The 19,554-nt window shown below is 43.2% G+C and overlaps 1 protein-coding gene across 3 annotated transcripts in view; it reads right to left on the bottom strand.

The window, feature by feature from the left end:
• Window positions 1-350: 350 nt before the first annotated feature.
• Window positions 351-19,554, bottom strand: part of ELF5 (E74 like ETS transcription factor 5) — a 30,256-nt gene continuing 11,052 nt past the window's right edge. Inside the window, exons 2-6 of one of the 3 annotated variants that reach the window (XM_043972481.1) lie at window positions 16,999-17,232; window positions 10,366-10,416; window positions 2,927-2,995; window positions 1,154-1,349; window positions 351-630 (exon numbers count right to left, since the gene is read on the bottom strand). In XM_043972481.1, the coding sequence (XP_043828416.1) occupies window positions 534-630; window positions 1,154-1,349; window positions 2,927-2,995; window positions 10,366-10,416; window positions 16,999-17,232 (647 nt within the window). In that variant the 3' untranslated portion in view covers window positions 351-533. The remainder of the gene's footprint in view (window positions 631-1,153; window positions 1,350-2,926; window positions 2,996-10,365; window positions 10,417-16,998; window positions 17,233-19,554) is intronic. The other 2 variants (XM_043972483.1, XM_043972482.1) reach the window with 2 other exon arrangements.

Raw genomic sequence — 19,554 nt, 5'->3', positions numbered from 1 at the left:
AAAAGAAGATGGGGTGATGAGGGTGGCTGGGGAATGGGGCACGGATGCCCAGGGAACAAACTTATTTTAGAATGAGGCCGCTATTGAGGCTGAATGGGGAGGAGCTCACTTGGGGTATGGCCAACTTGTGAAGGTATCCAGGTAAGCACTTTTAGCCCCCTTGAAATTTCAGCATCCTGGGTAACAACCCTGGCTACCCCCACCCTAGTTGTGGCTCTGACCCAGAGATTCAGGTTGTCTTTGCTGCTCTCAAGAGTCTTGACAAGTTAAAAATGATGTTTGATTGAGCAACAGGAGTCAATTCTTGCAAAATAAATTTATCCTTCCCCAAATCATCCCTCCCCCTCAAATTAGATTTCAATAGCCTTGTGGCTACCCCTCAAAACAGTCAGCAACTCATCAATCCAGATGGAAACTGTGATATGGAGAAATTTCACCAGGTTTGGGAAAAAAAAAGACTTTCAGATGTCTGTCACAAGACGATTTTTGAAGGGAGAAAAAATCCATAAAATGAGACGGATGAGCGAGGCCGGTCATAGCTTGTCTTCCTGCCAACCGTGTGCATTTTTCCCAAATTTGTACACTAACCTTCTGTCCACCCGTTCCAAAATTCCTGTTTTGTAGTAGTATCTGAAAAAACAAAACCGGAAGGGTAACAGGGGAGAGAGTCACACCAGAGGAAAAAATAGCCTACTACCAGTTGGTCAACATTCCCAGGGTCAGGGCCTCCTCTCTGATGGGGTGACTTGTAGATTTCATCGCTGTTTTCTACCCTGTACTCACCTTACACAGAAAACTTTCCCAGATTCCTGTGTGATGGAACTGCTCAAAAACATGTATGTGTGTGTGTGTGTGTCTGTGTGTGTGCGTGTGTGTGTGTGTGTGTGTGTGTGTGTGTGTGTGTGTGTACAAGATGGTCTCCATTCAAAGAAACCCCTTCCCTAAATGCTGCCAAGAATGAGAAGCAAGGAGTGGCCTTTCACAAGCCCCTAATCTACCTGTGGCCAAAAGAGCCACAGTCTGGGTCTGATGACTTTTCCATTCCCAAGTGAAAATGCCAGGAAAACAAAGTCATTAACGTGCAGGCAAGGCGGCCTGCCAGCCTTATGTAACCGTGCCCAGAGGCGAGCCATGGGGCAGGATATTAACTTACCTCAGGGCTCTGCTCAGCTTTTCATAGGTCATCCTATCATTTTTCTTCCTTTGTCCCCACATCTTGGCCAGGGCTTCTGATTTCACCACCCGAAAAATACCCTGATCCCGATCCTCCCATTCCAAAATGCCACAGTTCTCTTCAGGGGACAGGAGGAGGTCTCTCACAAACTCCCACAGGTGAGAACTCTGGAGGCCTTTGGGAGAGAAGAAAGGCATAAAAAGTTAGATCCTCAATACCCCAGCAGATAACTCGAGCCGGTTCATCCGGGAGGTCCATCCCAAGGGCCCCATGCATCCAGCCTTTCCCATCCTGTGCCATGCTTGTCCATGACTTCCCATAAGTCTGACCCCAGGGCCTTCCTTGATGTCTCTCACCACTCCCTCCAGTCCATCCTCGACATCCGCTGCTGAGGTGATCTTCCTAAAGCCCAGGTCCGACCATGTCACCCCCTGCTCAGTAAACTCCAGTGGTTCCTTTTCTGTTTGTCAAGACTTTCAGACCCTGGCCCCTCAGGACACTATCTTACTGCTCCCCAGCACCCTCAAAGATGACCTTTCCACTGCTCCTCAAGCCCAGTGCTTCCCCCTAATGTGAATCATCTCTCTCATGTTTCCCTCTGGGATTTCCCAACCTCCTCTGAGGCTCTGCTCTAATCCTACCCTTTCTAAGGAAAACCTTTTCTGATCCTTCTGAGATTTTCTATTTACACTCTATGTGGTGTGTAGGTACACAGTTATTTGCATGTTGTCTCCCCCATTAGGAGGTGAGCTCCTTGAGGGTAGAGACTGTGTGTTTGCCTTTCTTTGTATCCTAGGCTCTTGACATAGCACCTGTAGGTGCCTAATAAATGCTTGTTGACTGACTGATAGATAGCTGCATGCTCTGTCGACTTTTTGTTTCTCACCATAATACCAGCCCGTCTTTTCTTACACAATTCCTGGATGACATTTATGTGCCAAAGACATGTATAGTCACACTGGAGAAAGGGAAGAGGTGGGCTTTTTAATTTGATTGGGGAATCCCCCTTTACAAAGATTTGACCTTCAACATTCTCTGTAACCAGTACAACTTTAGGGAGCCAGCACCTTAGACCCTAGAAAACAGACTGGATTTGAAGAAAGATGACTTGGAATTGTTGTTGTTGTTTGTTCTTTGTTATCAAAGAGGACCGTGACAGCAGGTGATGTCATGAAGTGGATTTAAGTGAGGGAGGGCTGTGTGAGATCACCAACCTTACTCTCTCCTCCAGAGCCATGTGGGTCCAGTGGCAAGATTGAAATCAGGGCTACCGGAGATGGCCCCAGATGCTTAAGGCAAAGGGGGTTAAGTAACTTGCCCAGGGTCACACAGCTAGTAAGTGTCTGAGGTCAAATTTGAATTCAAGTCCTCATGACTCCAGGACCAGTGCTTTATCCACTGCGCCACCTAGCTGCCCCCTTGGATTTACTTACCAACTGTGTGACTATGGATAAGTCACTCATCTCAGGATCATAGATTTAGATTTGGAAGGGACCTTGGGGGCTACCTCATCCACCCCATTCAGGTCCTTCAGCCTGTGCTGGAAGAGCTCCAGTAAGAGAGGAGGCTCACTATCCCCCAGACCCCTTTGGGAGACCTCCCCTCATGACAAGGTTTTCCCTTGTGCTGAACCTAAATGGAACATCTGTGAATGTTTGGATTCCTATGAGGCTGGAGAGGAGCCTAGTGTATCGAAGGCTCTTCACCTTCCTTACAGAGCTTTCACTGCTGGGGAAGTCTAAGGACACTTACTTGATCTGCTGTGGCTGTGACTCTCCTGATTTTTCATGCTTCCAACTTTCAAACACGATGAGTCAGCAGCTGAAACAGAAGCCAAGAGGTGCCTTAGGAAACACTGGAGAGGAAAGGCCTCAGGGATCACTGGGTTCATTCTTTCCTCATCCAATAGATTACAGATGAGGAAAAGAGCTAAGCCCTGTCCATGTCTGCTTAACCCACTGTTGCCTCACTGTGGTCCAAAGGAGGTTGGGACCAAGGACCAAAGGAGGGAGGAGCAGAGAAAAGGATGAAAGAGGAGGGCATTGGGGGAGGTTTGTTTTTGTTTCTTAGAGGCTTGAAACTTTCCTACTAAGGCCCTGGAGAATTTCTGAGGCCTAGTAAAAAAAAAAAAAAGAGAAAAAATAATTTCTGTAGTTTACTGCTGGTCCTTGGTTGGGCCAAGTACTTCACTAGGGACTGTGGGGCAGGGGCTACAAAGAAGACACAGCCCTTGAGAAACTTGCAGCCTCTGAGGAGGCCACCCATCACAGCAGGAGAAGCTTAATAACTCTTCTAAACAATAATAATAGAGCTGATCTCAAGGCATGGATTCCTCAATTCGTCACTATCTTCCCCCCCCCCCCAATATCTAATCTGCTGTCATAGTGATTTCACCTTTGCAACATCTCTCCAATACACCCCCTTCTCTCCTCTGACACTACCAAACACCTGGTGCCGCCCTCATCGCCCAAGCCTGGTCCGTCACAATAGCTGCGGGTGGGTCTGCCTGCCTAATGTCTCTCCCCACCCCATCCATCCTCCATTCAGCAAGTAAAATGCAGGTCTGACCATGCCAGCCCTCTATAAACTCCAATGGCTGAATTGAATCGTCTGGTCTTCAGCTAACAGACATACAGACTACAGGTTAGGTTAGTTATGGGCTGAAACAATACTAATGACTCACATTTCTGTATTATTGCTTTAGAGCTAACAAGTACAAAATTATGAGGGAGAAATGGAATAAAAGATGCGAAAATAAATATGCACATATATGTGCATACATGTGTGTATATATACATATTTTATATATAAACACATACATAAAATAATATAAATATATATAAAAGAAGATGGTTTAGTTGTAAGGTGAGAGCCATTGTTGACAGAGGGACACACCATACCTTTGTACTACGTCGGGATTTTCATGATTGGGAAGGTGGGTGGTACAACAGATAGACCACTGGGCCTGGGGTTCAAACCCAATCTTAGACCCTTACTAGTTGTGTAACCCTGGGCAAGTCACTTAATTTCTGTTTGCCTCAGTTTCCCTAACTGAAATGGGGATAACAATAATACCTGCCTCCCAGGGTTGTTGTGAAGATCAAATGAGATCATAATTGTAAAGTGCTTAGCACATAGTGAGTACTATGTGAATGTTAACTATGATCATTATTATTATTGTTATGATGATTTCAAGAGAAAGCAGGAAAGAACTCCAGATCCTTTTAGTAGACCCTCTGTGGTCTGGCCTGTAAGGAAGTTCAGAGCTCCTTGGGTACAACCTTCTCCCCCTACCCTGCCTATTCTACAGATGAGGACCCTTGGCATTTACCTCATATGTATCTTGTCTGTGCATAATAATATGCATCTTGTCCCCCCATTAGAATGTAAACTCACTGAGGACAGGGACTGTTTCTTTCAGTCTCTTAGTACATATAGTAAGATTGATGGCACATGTATAATCTATAGCAAATGGTTTATCTTCTCAAGGAGGGAGGAGGGAAGGAAAAGAGGGAGAGAGTTTAGAACTGAAGATTTTTTAAAAGAATATTAAAGGGGCAGCTAGGTGGCGCAGTGGATAGAGCCCTGGCCCTGGAGTCAGGAGGACCTGAGTTCAAATCTGGCCTCAGACCCTTAACACTTACTAGCTGTGTGACCCTGGGCAAGTCACTTAATCCCAATTGCCTCACTAAAAAAGAAAAGAAAAGCTTAAAAGAATATTAAAATTGTTTTTACATGTAATTTAGAAAAATCAAATTGAATAGTACATATAGTAAGGAATATAGTAAGTCCGTAATATAAGAAAGTTGGATGATATGCTGAGGGGCATAGAGTTGTATGTATCAGGAGCAGGTGCTTTTTCCACTGTCCCAAGGTGCTTCCCAACATGGCCCATAGCTATGAGCCAGGAGGGATGGACCATGGTCTGCATTACTGTAGGGATCTCCCACATCCCATTAGGAAGCATCAAGTATTAGAAGTATAAGGATGTGGGTGCCCTTTGCTGAGGAGTGGTCATCAAACCCCTGTGGGCTGACAAAGTTGTCCAGGGAATAAAATGTAGAGAGAGAAGAGAACAGGTCCTAGAACAGAGCTTTGGCTACCCAGGTTTAGGTGAAAGCAGGTGATGGTCACGGAGGGAAAGTGCCCAGTCCCTGGCAGTCCTCGGATCCAAAGTCCTACCCCTTTGCCTGATCCAAAGTCACACCTCTCCAAGCCAGAGCCAGGCCATGTGCCCAACTATCTGTTGTTTGATCTCTTAATAAGGGAGAAAAATACCTCAACCGTAAAGATAAACAATGGTGAATGATCAACCTCTAGACAGATGATAAGTTTGGCTGAATTGCTATTAGGGAAACAAGTTTTTAAAAACTTCAAATATTTCCATTATTTTCTCAAAGATGAAGATATATACACATATACACACACATATTCACATATACATATACATGCACATGTATATACACATGTATGTGCATATATAAATGAAGCAATAAGCATTTATTAAATACCTACAATGTGCCAGGTGCTATGCTAAGTGCTTTACAGATATTATCTCATTAGATACTCACAAAACCTCTGGGAGGTAAGTGCTATTATGATCTCTATTTCAGTTGGGGAAACTGAGGCAACCAGCGCTTAAGTGACTTGCCTAGGGTCACACAGCTGGAACATATCTGAGTGAAATTAGGTCTTCCTGATTCCAGGCCTGGGACTTTATCCACTGGGTCACTTGGATGCCTTGTGTGTGTGTGTGTGTGTGTGTGTGTGTGTGTATCTGTCTATGTCTATATCTATACATACAACATACATACACATATATGCCTACATATATGTGTTGTTGGGGCATTTTCCAGTCATGTCTAGTTTTCTGTGACTCCATTTGGGGTTTTCTTGGCAGTGATACTGGAAGGGTTTGCCATTTCCTTCTCCAGCTCATTTTTACAAATGTGGAAACTAAAGCAAATAGGGTGAATTGACTTACCCAGGGTCACACAGCTAATGAGTGTCTGAGGCTGGATTTGAACTTAGGAAGATGAGTCTTCCTGACTCTAGGCCTGCTACTTACTCTGTCCTCTGCACCACCTATGTATGTATACACACATGCGCTAACACACAATGCATGCCCAAAGCAGGGATCTGCCAACAAAGACAATTATTGCAACAACTTCCTTGTCTATAGTGTTTTGGGGTTGGCGAAATGCTTTCTTCCCAACAACCCCATGAGGGAGGTAAAGATAGTAGGGAGCAATTTGATAGCATTTTAAGGTGCTGAAAGTACTTTACACGTATTATCTCATTCTACCTCTTACAGAACCCATAAGGTATTATCATGATCTCTGTTCTGTAGCCTGGCTCTCTCTTGTTTGTACACAGGTGTTTTCAAGTTGTCTCTCCTTTAGACTATAAGCTTCTGCTTATGGATTGTTGACTGTTTTAGAAATGAGGGCCCTGAGGCACAGAGGTCGAGTGATCTGGCCAATGTCTGCTAGTAGGCACCAAGGGTGGGATTTGAAGTCAGATATTCCTGACTCCAGATCCAGTATTTAATACTCAATCACTCTGCTTAATTTTAGGCAATGCAAGGATTCTCATCCCAATTTAACAGATGAGGAAACTGAGGCTTTTAGGGACGGGGTCATGGGTTTAGATTGCCGCAGCTAGGTAAGTGTTGGAGTGGGGAGTTGAACCCAGTCCAGCCCCATTTCTTACAATATCCCTAGCTCTCTGAGGAAGAAACAGACGAAGAAGATACTGCCATCGGTTCGTTTAGCATAGCCTTATTCTGTGCCCAAAGCCCCCTCATAGTAGAGAGGAGAGGGGGTTGCTTCCTTCATTGCTATTCAGCCAGGTCCTGCTTACTTGACCACCTGAGGACAGAAGGAATCATTGGGGATTCTCTGGCTGCAGCCTCATGTCTCAGATCTTCAGCGTCATCGCCTTGTCTTCTATTTTTTTTTCTTTTTTGTCCCTGATTTCCAAGGTTTTATTGAGCAATACACATGCCTCTGAGGTGAAACCCCCACGTCCTGCCCTACAGGTAGATCAGACATTCCTCTTGGTCCCAAGGCAGATTCTTGCAGGGACTGCTCAAGGTCAAGTGTTCTATCCACTTCACCACCTAGCTGCCTCCAAAGATATTATTGTTATTAATTTTGATATATTGTATACACACTCATGTATCCGTGTTGTTTCCCTCCATAGAATATAAGCTCCCTGAGGGCAGGCACTGTCACTTACTTGTATTTGTAGCCTTTAGCACCTAGTTTCTAGGGTTAGTACATAGTAAAGTGCTTAAGAAATGCTTGTGCTTTCTCTTCTCCCCCTCCCCCCTTCTTTCTCTCCCCCTCCCTCCCTCCTTCCTTGTCTGTCTATCATTTTTACCTATCTATCCATCCCTCTACCCATATATCTATCATTTCTCTATATTGTCAACCATCTATCAATTGCTCTATTGATCTATCATGTAACTATCTAACTAATCTCCCCTACTAGTTTCCATCTGCTTGAGGACCAAGACTGTTTCCCATCTATGGGCTTTCTCTTACCTTGATCCCCACAGCCCAGTGTCTTTCTTACAAGAAGTAACCAATGAATGAACACTTGATTGAAGAGAAGGAGGAGGGGAAAGAGCAAAAATGAGGAAGCACAGAGTAGTGGAAAGAATAAGGCCATCTCACGGAGCTGGACACTGTGGGCTCAGGTGCTGTGTGGATTCTAGCTCCTGGGCTCCAGTGCTCAGTTGGCCGAACACTGGCTACTTCAGTTTGAATAACGTACGTTACCTCTCTGAACTTCAGTCTCTTCATCTGTAAAATAAGGAGCTTGGACTAGGTGATCTCTAAGGTCCCTTCCAGTTCTAACATTCTGCGAATCTGTGGGGACATGCAAACATTGGTCTTAATATGTGGCATCTAGGTATGTAAATAGCATGTACTTCCAGAGTACTTGAGAAAACATCTGGCTAGTTACCAGCTCATTCCTAGAGGCAGGGAGGCAGACACTGATATGACCATTTTACAGGTGAGGAAACTGAGACCTACTAAAAGGGTAAGTTCAGGCTTCTCAATGGGTTGAGGGTAAATGTCCTGGCCCAGTATCCCAGGGCTCTGTCCATGACTGACCACAAATTTTAAATCCAGGGCTCTCAACACCAAGGTAGGTCTAGAAGCCCTGTCTATGCAAATAGGAGTCTGGGTCTGCGTCACTGATCTGTATTCTTTTGGGGAGTTCCCAAACAGATGAAATCACAAGACTGGCCAAAAAGAAAGGGGTTACTACCACGATTCCTTCTTCTCCTATTACTTCTCCTGCTATTCCATCCTTATCTGAAACTGTATCATGACATGCAGGTCCTGAAAGCTATTCTAGCAGAGTCCAGTTTCTAGCAGGTCCTGCCAAGCTGGAAACACTTCTAAGTCTACCAGTCACTTGAGACCCAATTAAACTAAGAGAAGGAAGCAGATCTCTGGAAGACTGGCCATAACATGACATTTTTGAGGGGGAGGGGGAGCACAGCAATTCCTCCCTCCTTCCCTTCCTTTCTTCCTTCCAGTCTAAACATGTCTAATCCATCTTTCATATAATGTCCTTTAAAATATTTGTAGGCAGCTATCCCATCATGCTCTGGGTTTTCTTTGAGCTAAGCATCCCCATTTCCTTTCACACATCCTCAGATGGCATGAACCCAATGCCTTTCACCATCCTGGTTGCCTTCTAGCTTGATAATCTCTAGTTTACCAGTCTCCTCCTTAAAATGTGCCCTTAGGAAATGAACTAAATATTCTAGGCACAGCCTAATAAGAGTTACCCCCCCCCCCCCCCGCCAATCTAAAACACCACACTTTTCTTAATGCAGTCCTAACACTGTATTAGCTTTCTTGAGTGCCATATTGTAATGTTATTGTTATGGTTGTTGGCATTGTGGCAGTACTGTTTCGATAGAACACTGTAAACTGCAAAGTGGGCTAAGAGAAAAGAGGCATGGCAATGTATTATTGGGAGAGCTATGAATTGGCCCAACCATTGTGGAAAGCAATTTGAAATGACACCCTAAAAGTCATTAACCTGTCTATGTCCTCTGACCTAATTATAGCAATAAGGCCTAGATTCCAAAGAGATCAAAGTAAGAGGAAAAAGGACCTATATGTATAAACACATTTATAACAGCTCTTTTCAGAACTGTCCCAAATTGGAAACTAAGGGAGTTTCCTTTTGTTGGGAAGTGGTTTAAATGAATGTAATATAATATTACTGGGCCATAAGAAATAATAAAATAGGCAATTTAGAGGACACTGGTACTACCTCTGTGAACTGATGTAGAGTGGCACATTATACAGTGACATATTGTGAGAAAAACAACTTTGAAATGCTTAAGAAACTCTGATCAGTGAAATGGGATAAGGCAACACTGCAGAGACCGAAGATGAAACACATCACTGATCTCCTGCCTGAGAGGTGATAGATTTCAAATAGAGAGAGACACATTTTTAGAGATGGCCAGTGTGGGAATTTGTTTTAGCCAACTGTACACGTTATGATAAGAATTTTCTCTTCCTTCCTTCCTTCTTCCCTCCCTCCCTGCCTCCTTTCTTTCCTTCCTTCCTTCCTTCCTTCCTTCCTTCCTTCCTTCCTTCCTTCCTTCCTTCCTTCCTTCCTGCCTTCCTGCCTTCCTGCCTTCCTGCCTTCCTGCCTTCCTGCCTTCCTGCCTTCCTGCCTTCCTGTTATCCCAGACGCTTAGAGTTTGAGGGGTCATCTACTTTAATCCTGTCCTGGATGTGCCCAGCATGCCCTCTATAACAACTATCCCAAATGGTCCTCCACTGACTTAATTGACAATCTTTAGAGAGATTCCCTCTCTCTCTCCAACTGCCAAGGCAGCCCATTCTATTTTGGGATGAGCTCTAATTCCTGAGTGGTATTTAGAATGTGGGTTCTGAAGTCCTGAATAACCTTTGGGTATTATACATAAATTAAGAAGACTGCATTCATTAAGGCAAGGAAGTAAATTTGGGCATCTTTTAGATCTTTGGCAAGCAGGGTTGAAAAAAAGAAAAGAGAATTTCTGTTTAAGTTTCAGTTAACCATAGAACAAATCTTCCCTTCTCCTCCTTACCCCCCCCTTTTTCATGCCCACATTTATCACATCCCCTTTAGCTTAGATCTAGGCAGTTTAAAGCATGTTTACTTACAGTCTTTGATTGAGGCCTTGGTTTCATCAACATCATTAAAAAAGGAATAGCCTAGGGGATAAAAAACAAACAACACAGAACCACAAGAAAAAACAAACAATTCAGGCTTGATTTGTCAAGAGCTCTGGGGTCATGAAGGAGAGGGGTAGAAGGGATCAAGAATAGACGTCTCCACTGATGGGACACTTTTATATCAGCTAGAGGAAGTCACTTGGTCCTAATAGGTCCATTTTTAAACCATTCTATATATGTGACAAGCCAAATATCTGTGATTTTCTGGGTGGTAATTCCTTTCACCAGAGCAGATGGCAACCTCTCTATAACTTGGTAGGTGTGTCTTGGTAGAGAGTTTCCTGAGGCTCAGAGAAATTAAATGTCTACTCCTGGCCACCGAGCAAGGATCAATGTCAGTAATGGGCTTCCCGGTTCTAGGTCCAGCACACTACTCACTACTCCCTTCTCTAGACAGGTGAGACAATATACTCATTTTCAAAGACTGCTAAAAAATGTTCCTCAAGCCATGGCTACATAAAGATCCAAGTACAGGCTCAGCATGAAGTTATTGGTGCTTTGTAAATGTTGGTTCAATTGATTTGAGCTGAATAGATCCGCCCAGGAGTCTGGAGGCTGGAGTCATAGACCCAGATTAATCATTACTTAGTCATGGATCACTTCTGTTTGCTGCATCTCAGTTTACCCAGATATAAAATGATATCTAAGTTTCCTTCTATCCTTAAAGCCACTTTTAATACTGTACCAAGCTGAAGGCAAGTGGTACAAATATTAGTGGTAGCAAGACATACTGGATTGGAAAGCAGAAAACTTGGGTTCTAATTCCAGCCCTGCTACTTACTATATGTAAGATCAGAAAACAAGTCTCTTCCCCTCTCTTGGCCTCAGTTTCCCAATCTGTAAAGTGAGGCACTTGTACTAGGAATTTCTTATTTTCCCTTTCAGCTCTAAACTCTATAACCTAGGAAAATGTTAGCTTACAAGATGGCGGGGAATGTGATTATTACAGATATTATATAATTAGATTTCATTAGCTGAAGACTAATCATTTATTCCATCTAGACTTTGTCTGATAAACCAGCAACATTTGCTTTTATGCAATTCTGAGTATCAAAGTACAAGGAAAATGTGATAGGCAGACAGGAATATTTTCAAGCTGTCTCTGTCAAACAAATTGCCAATGGAGAGTCAAGTACAGGGTGTCCCAAAAGTCTTAAAGTCCCCAAAGACTTTTGAGATGCCTTGTATTAAAAAGAGACCTGGGGGTAGCAGTGGATAGAGCACCGGCCCTGGAGTCAGGAGGACCTGAGTTCAAATCCCACCTCAGACACTTAACACTTACTAGCTGTGTGACCCTGGGCAAGTTACTTAACCCCAATTGCCTCACCAAAAAAAAAAAAAGAGAGAGAGAGAGAGAGAGAGAGACCTGGTCCAGGATCATGACACAATGGAAAAAACATGGAGTTGGAATGAGAAGATCTGAGTTAAAACCCTACCCTTACTTACACTCCCCAACTGTGTGACCTTGGGCAAGTTACTTAACTCGGCCTCACTTTCCCCATCTGAAAAATAAGGAGGTTGGACTAGAACCAGAGGTGTCAAACTAAGAGCCATGGGACTCTTGCAGCAAAACTCCTATACCAGATTAAAATGTAATTGGGAAATATTTAACAAAATAAATAAAAATGCCATACAACACAGATAATATCAATTTGTGGTTTTCTGAGTCAATATGTAGTCTGCAGAGACCCAGTTTCTATTTAGGTTTGACACAACTGACTGGATGACCCCCAAGATCGCTTCCATCTCCAAAAATATGATCCCAGGAAAACCTGGATTTCTTTGCTGAGCTGTGTGAGCCTGGACAACACACACAACCTCTTCTGTGGGTCTCAAATGCCTCATCTGTCAAACGTAGCTAATAAAACAAATTTCATCAGCTAAGGTACAAGGGACTCAGTGTGGGAAGTGCCTCCACCAAAGTCTGTGACTTACCAGGGAGAGTCCTAGGGAGTTGCTGGAATCACATAAAAATTCAGTGATTTGTCCAAGGTCACACACTTAGTAAATGTCAGGATTTCCTGACTCCAAACATTATGCTGAACTGCCTCTATGATTGTACTTGAACTCAGTAGCTCCTGAAGATGTTGGGAAAGTATGGGGAAATGAGAGATGAGATGTGAGAGTGCTTTAAAAAGTAGAAAGCAATATGCAACGAGATGAAAAAAAAATAAGGCATTTTGTAATGTTGGTTGTTCACCAAACAAAACACTTTCTATTTGTACAAATGTTATAAATATTTCTGTCATACATCCAGTAGAATATAAGCTCTTTGAAGGCAGGGGCTATTTTAATTTTATTTTTGTAACCCCAGCTGCTAGTACTGTACTTCTGCACACAGTAGGTTCTTAATGAGTGATGGTGGAATTGAATGGAATGTAAAATTGGCAAAAAAAAGGGACCCTATTATGTAACTATTGAGTGGCAGCTCAATAGAGTGCTGGGCATGGAATCAGGAAGACCTGAATTTGAATCCTGTGTGACCTTGGGCAAGTTTCTCTGTGCCTCAGTTTCCTTATCTGTAAAATGGGAGTAATCATAGCCCCTTCCTCCCAAGGTTGTTGAAAGGATTGAATAAGATAATATATGTTAAATGCTTTACAAAAGTTAAAGTTCTATATAAATCCTATTATCATTTTAAAATTATTTTATTGAAATTATTTAAAATTATTATTTAAAAAGTTAATTTGAGATACTTTGATGTTTAAGTCTTAGGACTTAGAACCTGGGGCCTTTCTTGGTACCTTCAGGCCACAGGAAGCTAAACTGACTTCAGGTGAATCTTGGACTGTGGGACTTAGGGGTAGGAGGGCCCAGAGAGATCCTCTAGTCCCTTCCAGAAACATGGTCCCAGGATCTAATCCAATTAAGAAGGATGTTGGCATCTCCTGCCTTGACCAGACCACATCTACAATATCAAGTTCAGTTTCAGATGTTCCATTTTAAGAAGGGCACTGGCCGATTGGACATCATCTGGTAGAGGGCAATCGGGGAGATGGAGAGAAGGTGGAGGACTTTGGGGTCATGCCATGTAGTTATCCACATTCAAAGGAACTGTTGTATTTAGCTTAGGGAAGATAAGTGAAGGGTGCTAAGGTGGGGAGTGACAAAGGTCTGTCACCTGGAAAAGGGATTAGACTTTCCCTGTTTTGACCCAGAGGGCAGAACTAAGGTGACTAAAAAAAAATTTTTTAAGGTGGGGGGGGGCAGCTAGGTGGCACAGTGGATAAAGCACTGGCCCTGGATTCAGGAGGACCTGAGTTCAAATCCAGCCTCAGACACTTGACACTTACTAGCTGTGTGACCCTGGACAAGTCATTTAACCCTCATTGCCCTTCAAAAAAAAAGAAGAAAAAAAAAAAAGAACTAAGGGGACCAAGGGGTAAGTTTAGGTTTGATGCCAGGAAAAAAAATCCCTAACAATTTGAGCTCACCAACAGTGCCCCTTTGGAGGGCTTGGGTTCCCACTCACTGGAAGCCTTTGAGCAAAGGTTGGACGGCATTTGTCCAAAATGTCAGAGAGGGAACATTTTTTTCAGGTTCTCAATAGACTAAATGACCTCTGCTGTCCCATTCACTTTTAAAATTCGGGGATGCTTTTATATCCATCTTCATTAGGAATCCTACTGTACGTGACTTTCTCTCCTCTTCCCCCATATTGTATTTTTATTTATTTTGTTAAACATTTCCCAGTAACATCTTTTTTGTTTGTTTGTTTGTTTGTTTTTTAGTGAGGCATTTGGGGTTAAGTGACTTGCCCAGGATCACACAGCTAGTAAGTGTTAAGTGTCTGAGACCACATTTGAACTCAGGTCCTCCTGACTCCAGGGCTAGTGCTCTATGCACTGCGCCACCTAGCTGCCCTCCCAGTGACATCTTAATCCGATTCAGGCTACACACCAAGTGTTTGATGCCTCTGACCTAAATAGTAAGTAAACAGAGTCAGGATTGAAAATTCCTTTCAATCAACTTGGCATTAAGTAAGCAATTAGGGAACTTCAGAGTTGGAAGGTATGTCAGAAACCATCTGTCCAGTACCCCACCCAGGAGAGGAATCCCCTTTGCAGCATTTGTGGTAGATGGCCAAAGAGTGCATGTTTAATTATATCTGGGCAGGTCACATGGTCTGTCTTAACCTCAGTGTCCTCATCTGTAAAAAGGGGGTGATCTTTCTCACGCTACCTACCTCACAAGGTTGATGGAGGAGAAGGACTCTGGGAATAATGAAGTACTCTGTAAATGTGAATCATTACACAGAGGAAAGGGTGTTGGATTTGCTATTAGAGGCTGGGTTTGATTTCTAGCTCTGCCCCTTACTACTTGCGTGGGCTCAGGAAGGTTCACGTCATCTCTCTATGCCTCGGTTCTTCATCTGTAAAAATGGGAATGGTTGGGTTACGTGGCCTCTGAGCTCCCTTCTAGATCCAAACCTATCCTTCCATGGTCATCATTATCTCTGGTAACTGGGAGCCGGGAAGATGTAGGTTAAGGTCCCATCTCTGAGACTTCACTAGCTATGTGACTCACTTAAATGTTGAAAAGCCTCAGTTTCCTCATTTGTAAAATGGAAGATTTAGACTTGAGGATGCTCAAGATCCCTGACAGCTCTAAATATATAATCAACTAAGCACTTAGTGTAGATGCTGGTAGATAATAAGAAGGTGCTTAATAAATGTATGGTGTTTGATTGAGCTTGGGAATGTCCATTCTAGTTGTTTAATAGTTTTAGTCGAGCTCTCGGCGCCACCTGCTGGCATCTTGGCAGTTGAACACATCGGGAGGGAACCATGATGAAACCTCAATTAAGAACAGGGTTCTGATTTATTGAATGTTCTGGTTAATGGAGATAGGAGAAACCCATTTAGTTCCAGCTTTGTTGTTGTGAATTGTTTTTATCAAAGATCTGCTGTGCACCCGCGAATCTTTCTTTGAAAACTGCTGATCTCAAAAGGCTGTTATGAATTCTCATTGTCCAATCCTGTCACTAAAGATGAAGAAAATGATCGAGCTGCATCCGGTCTCCAGGAAATCCCCTAGACCTATTATTGGGGTTTTCATGCTTATTTTCTTGTGATTTGCCCACTTTTCCTAAAAGTGGAGCACCGTCAAAAGATTTTTATGATTTGAGTTTTTTCTGTATTGGAATTCTGATGGGCTAGAACTTCAAGAGGTCATTTGGCCCATTCCTCTGCTTCTGGAAACCACTCCAGACTCAGGATGATATACTTAATATTAAAAATAACTAGCATTTATAAAATGCTTTAAGGTACACAAAACACTTTACAAATATCTCATTTTATCTTTGTTTCGTTTGTTTTTGCGGGGCAATGAGGGTTAAGTGACTTGCCCAGGGTCACACAGCTAGTAAGTGTCAAGTGTCTGAGGCTGGATTTGAACTCAGGTCCTCCTGAATCCAGGGCCTATGCTTTATCCACTGCGCCACCTAGCTGCCCCCTTCTCATTTTATCTTTACAACAACCCTGGGAAGTGTGTATTTGTTATTAATTCCCATTTTCCAGATGGGGAAACTGAATCATATGGAGGTTAAGTGACTTGTCCCAAATCATACAGCTAATAAGTGTCTGAGACCAGTTTTGAACTCATCTTCCTGATTCTAGGTTCAGCACCCTTACCTACTTGTACCATCCAGCTGTCCTTAGAGTTACTCAGGTTAGGAAAACTAGAGTCTGGGTTGACCTGGAGTCAGAATGCCCTGAATTGAAGTCCTGCCTCAGATACTTACTAGCTGTGTGACCCTGAGTAACCTCTTTCAGACTCAGTTTCCTCATCTGTAAAATGGGGTTAATAATAGTACCTTCCTCCCAGGGTTATGGTGAGGATCAAATATTTATAAAGTGCTATGTGTACCTTAAAGTGTTATATAAGTTATTATTATTAATAATTAATTGGGGGGCGGCTAGGTGGCGCAGTGGATAAAGCACCGGCCCTGGATTCAGGAGTACCTGAGTTCAAATCCGGCCTCGGACACTTAACACTTACTAGCTGTGTGACCCTGGGCAAGTCACATAACCCCAATTACCTCACTTAAAAAAAAATAATAATTAATTGGGCAGCTAGGTGGCACAGTGGATAAAGCACTGGCCCTGGATTCAGGAAGACCTGAGTTCAAATCCAGCCTCAAACACTTGACACTAGCTGTGTGACCTTGGGCAAGTCACTTAACCCTCATTGCCCTGCCAAAAAAAAAACCCAAAAAGAAAAAAAATAATTAACCATGGAACCATGGATCTTCACTGTCATTTTATAACTGAAAAGGACCAAAATGACCTCAAGATGTCGTGGTCATGTATGGGGTATCCACCTGCGGCTGATCAAACAAGCTTGGAAGGCTCCACCGCAGGTTGGACATGTATTATTATTATTGTTATTATTATTATTATTAATTAAAGGATCATGGACCCAGAGGGAAAAGGGTCTCAGAGTCCATATAGCTCAACACCTTCATTTTACAAACAAGGAGACTGAGGCCAAGAGACATGAAGTAACTCGCCCAAGGTCACGCAGCGAGCCAGTTGTAGCCTCACACCCCTAAACACTGACCTTGTGTGCGGATGTTCTGGAGAATGAAGTATAGATACTCTCCGCAGATTCCAGCCGCATCCACAAACTCCTCCTGGCTCATGCTGCACAGCTGGAGTCCGCTTATGTTGAAATGGCAGAAAGAAATGGAATTGGCATCCAACTTGTACTGGTCACAGCAGAACTGGAGCCACTCCCAGACGTGGCGCTTCGTCCAGTACTCAGGGGGGACAGATGTCCAGTAGGAGTCACAGGCTAGAGGGCAGAAGAGGGATAGAGGATTGCTGAGCGATTCAGAGGACAGCTCTTCCTGATGGTCACCTGGAAAGGGCTATTCTCTACCAGCTTGTCCTGGTAGCAGAATAAGCTAAAATTCCCATTTCCCTCCTGCCTTCCCAGACCCTTCACCATGAGTTGCTCAGTTGTGCAGCTTAGGACCAAAAACAGCCTTTGAAGTTAGTCAGGAAACAAGAGAGGAGTGGCTGGCATGAAACCAAAGTCCAATGGGAAGACACCATCATATCAAAGAAATATTTCTTAAGGATTGTGTCCTGAGTAAAACTCTAAACAGCTTTCTTTCACACCTCAAAACATTTTCTTTTTCACTTTATAAAATATGTCCATTAGGGACAAGCAGCAAGAAAAGCTCCCTCAAACCAAGTTGTTTAAGTATAAATTCAGTTAAGCCAGGTAAAAGGAGAGTGTAGGCAAAGACCCTGGGACTTTATAAGTTATCTCCTCCTGGGTAGAGAGAGCTCACCTGAAGGAAGAAAGTTTGTGTCATCTGGTATCTTCCTATTTTATTTCATTATTCTGGCTAATGATGTGCTAAGCTCTGTAATTTAATACTCTAAGATTCCTTCCTTTAAATTTTAGTGCCTTGGGCCAATACACAGATTGCCCAGCCCTAGTTATAACTCTGGTCTTCAGGATGGAAGCGAAGTCAGGGGAACCAATTTGTGGGCAATGGAATCCCTCCATGGGCTCAGAATCCTGAGGTTCAGTTCTAGTGTAAAGTAAAGAGTGACTACTTTAGGGGGATAAAATAAAAGAAGAAAAAAAGGTACTTTATTTTGCCTTAGATGTTCTCAGGGTCTATTCTGGGAGATGACTTAATGTTGGCAAACTCTTCTCAAGCCTCTCTTGCCAATTTATGCCTTCCTTTACGACACAGTCATTCTCTGGTGTGCTGGATTTTTCCTAACAGACCCTATCTCACCATAGCAGATGTATCTTAGAAAGAAGTGGGAACAGTGGGGGGAAAGGGGTGGATAGGTCAAGAGGGGACCTTTGTCTTTGTTTCAAGGGACTTTTCCCACTTGAGCCAATTTCTCTTTATTTGGAACCCTATGTACTGACAGAGGCTTAATGAATTCTGGGATAGGGAGGCTGGAAGCCTCCAGGGCTTGATCAAAGGCAGAAGCCAAGTTGCCAACACACTCGTGATGCCCCAAGGAAGAAAGAAGACTGGAAAATCAGCAAGGATGGGAGGCCCAGGGCATGCAGGGGATGCAGGAAAAAGAAGGGATAGAATGCTCAGCAAATGGCTGTAGGAAGAGTCCAATGCATTGTATTAGTTCAGACTGCTTAGAGTCTATCCTTCTTTCTTAACCATCAAAATATCTAGACTTTGCTTATCTTTTGGGAGTGGCTAGGTGGTACAGTGGATAGAACACTGAGCTTGAAATCAGGAAGACTCATCCTGAATTCAAATCCAGGCTCAGACACTTACTAGCTGTGTGTCATCCTTGGGAAGTCACTTCACCCTGTTTGCCTCAGTCTCCTTATCTGTAAAATGAGCTGAAGAAGGAAAAGGCAAACCACTCCAGTATCTCTGCCAAGAAAATGCCAAGTTGGGTCACAAAGAAAAACAACTAAAATAAACAGCTCATCATTTGGTGACTGAGCCTCTGTGAACTTATCATAGTTGTCAGACAACAGGCATGGTTAGGGCACCTGGGTGACACAGTGGATATAGTGTTGGGCTTTAGTGTTGGACTTTGTCGTCAGGAAAACCTGAGTTTGAATCCTACCTCGGACACTTAGATTTATGACTTGCAGGGCAAATCACTTAACTTTTCTTGACCTCCTTTTCCTCACCTGTGAAATGAGATTAGTAACAGCACTTGGGCTTTGTCAGCCTTAAAGGATGCTTTGTGTATATCTTGAATGGGCAGCCAGGTGGCGCCATAGTGCATAAAGTGCTGGGCTGGGAATCAGGAAGACTCATTTTCCTGAGTTCAAATCTGACCTCAGATGTTTACTAGCTATGTGTCTCTGGGCAAGTCACTTCATCCTGTTTGCCTCAGTTTCCTCATCTGTAAAATGAGCTGGAGAAGGAAATGGCAAACTACTTCAGTATTTCTGCCAAGAAAACCCCAAATGGGGTCATTGAGAATCAGACATGACTGAAATGACTGAACAAGAACCTACAAGCACATACATCTATCTATGTATATATGTTATCTTCTCCATTAGGATGTGAGAGTAGAGACCATACTTTTTTTAAAATTTAGTTTTGCTTGGCTTTGCTTGGAATCCTAGCTCTTAGCAGAGTACCTGGCACATAGTGACCTC

The sequence above is a fragment of the Dromiciops gliroides genome, chromosome 6, assembly GCF_019393635.1.
Source record: "Dromiciops gliroides isolate mDroGli1 chromosome 6, mDroGli1.pri, whole genome shotgun sequence".
Lineage (NCBI taxonomy): Eukaryota > Metazoa > Chordata > Mammalia > Microbiotheria > Microbiotheriidae > Dromiciops > Dromiciops gliroides.
The sequence above is the reverse complement of the archived record's forward strand: the minus strand, read 5'-3'. Positions and strand labels throughout refer to the sequence as shown.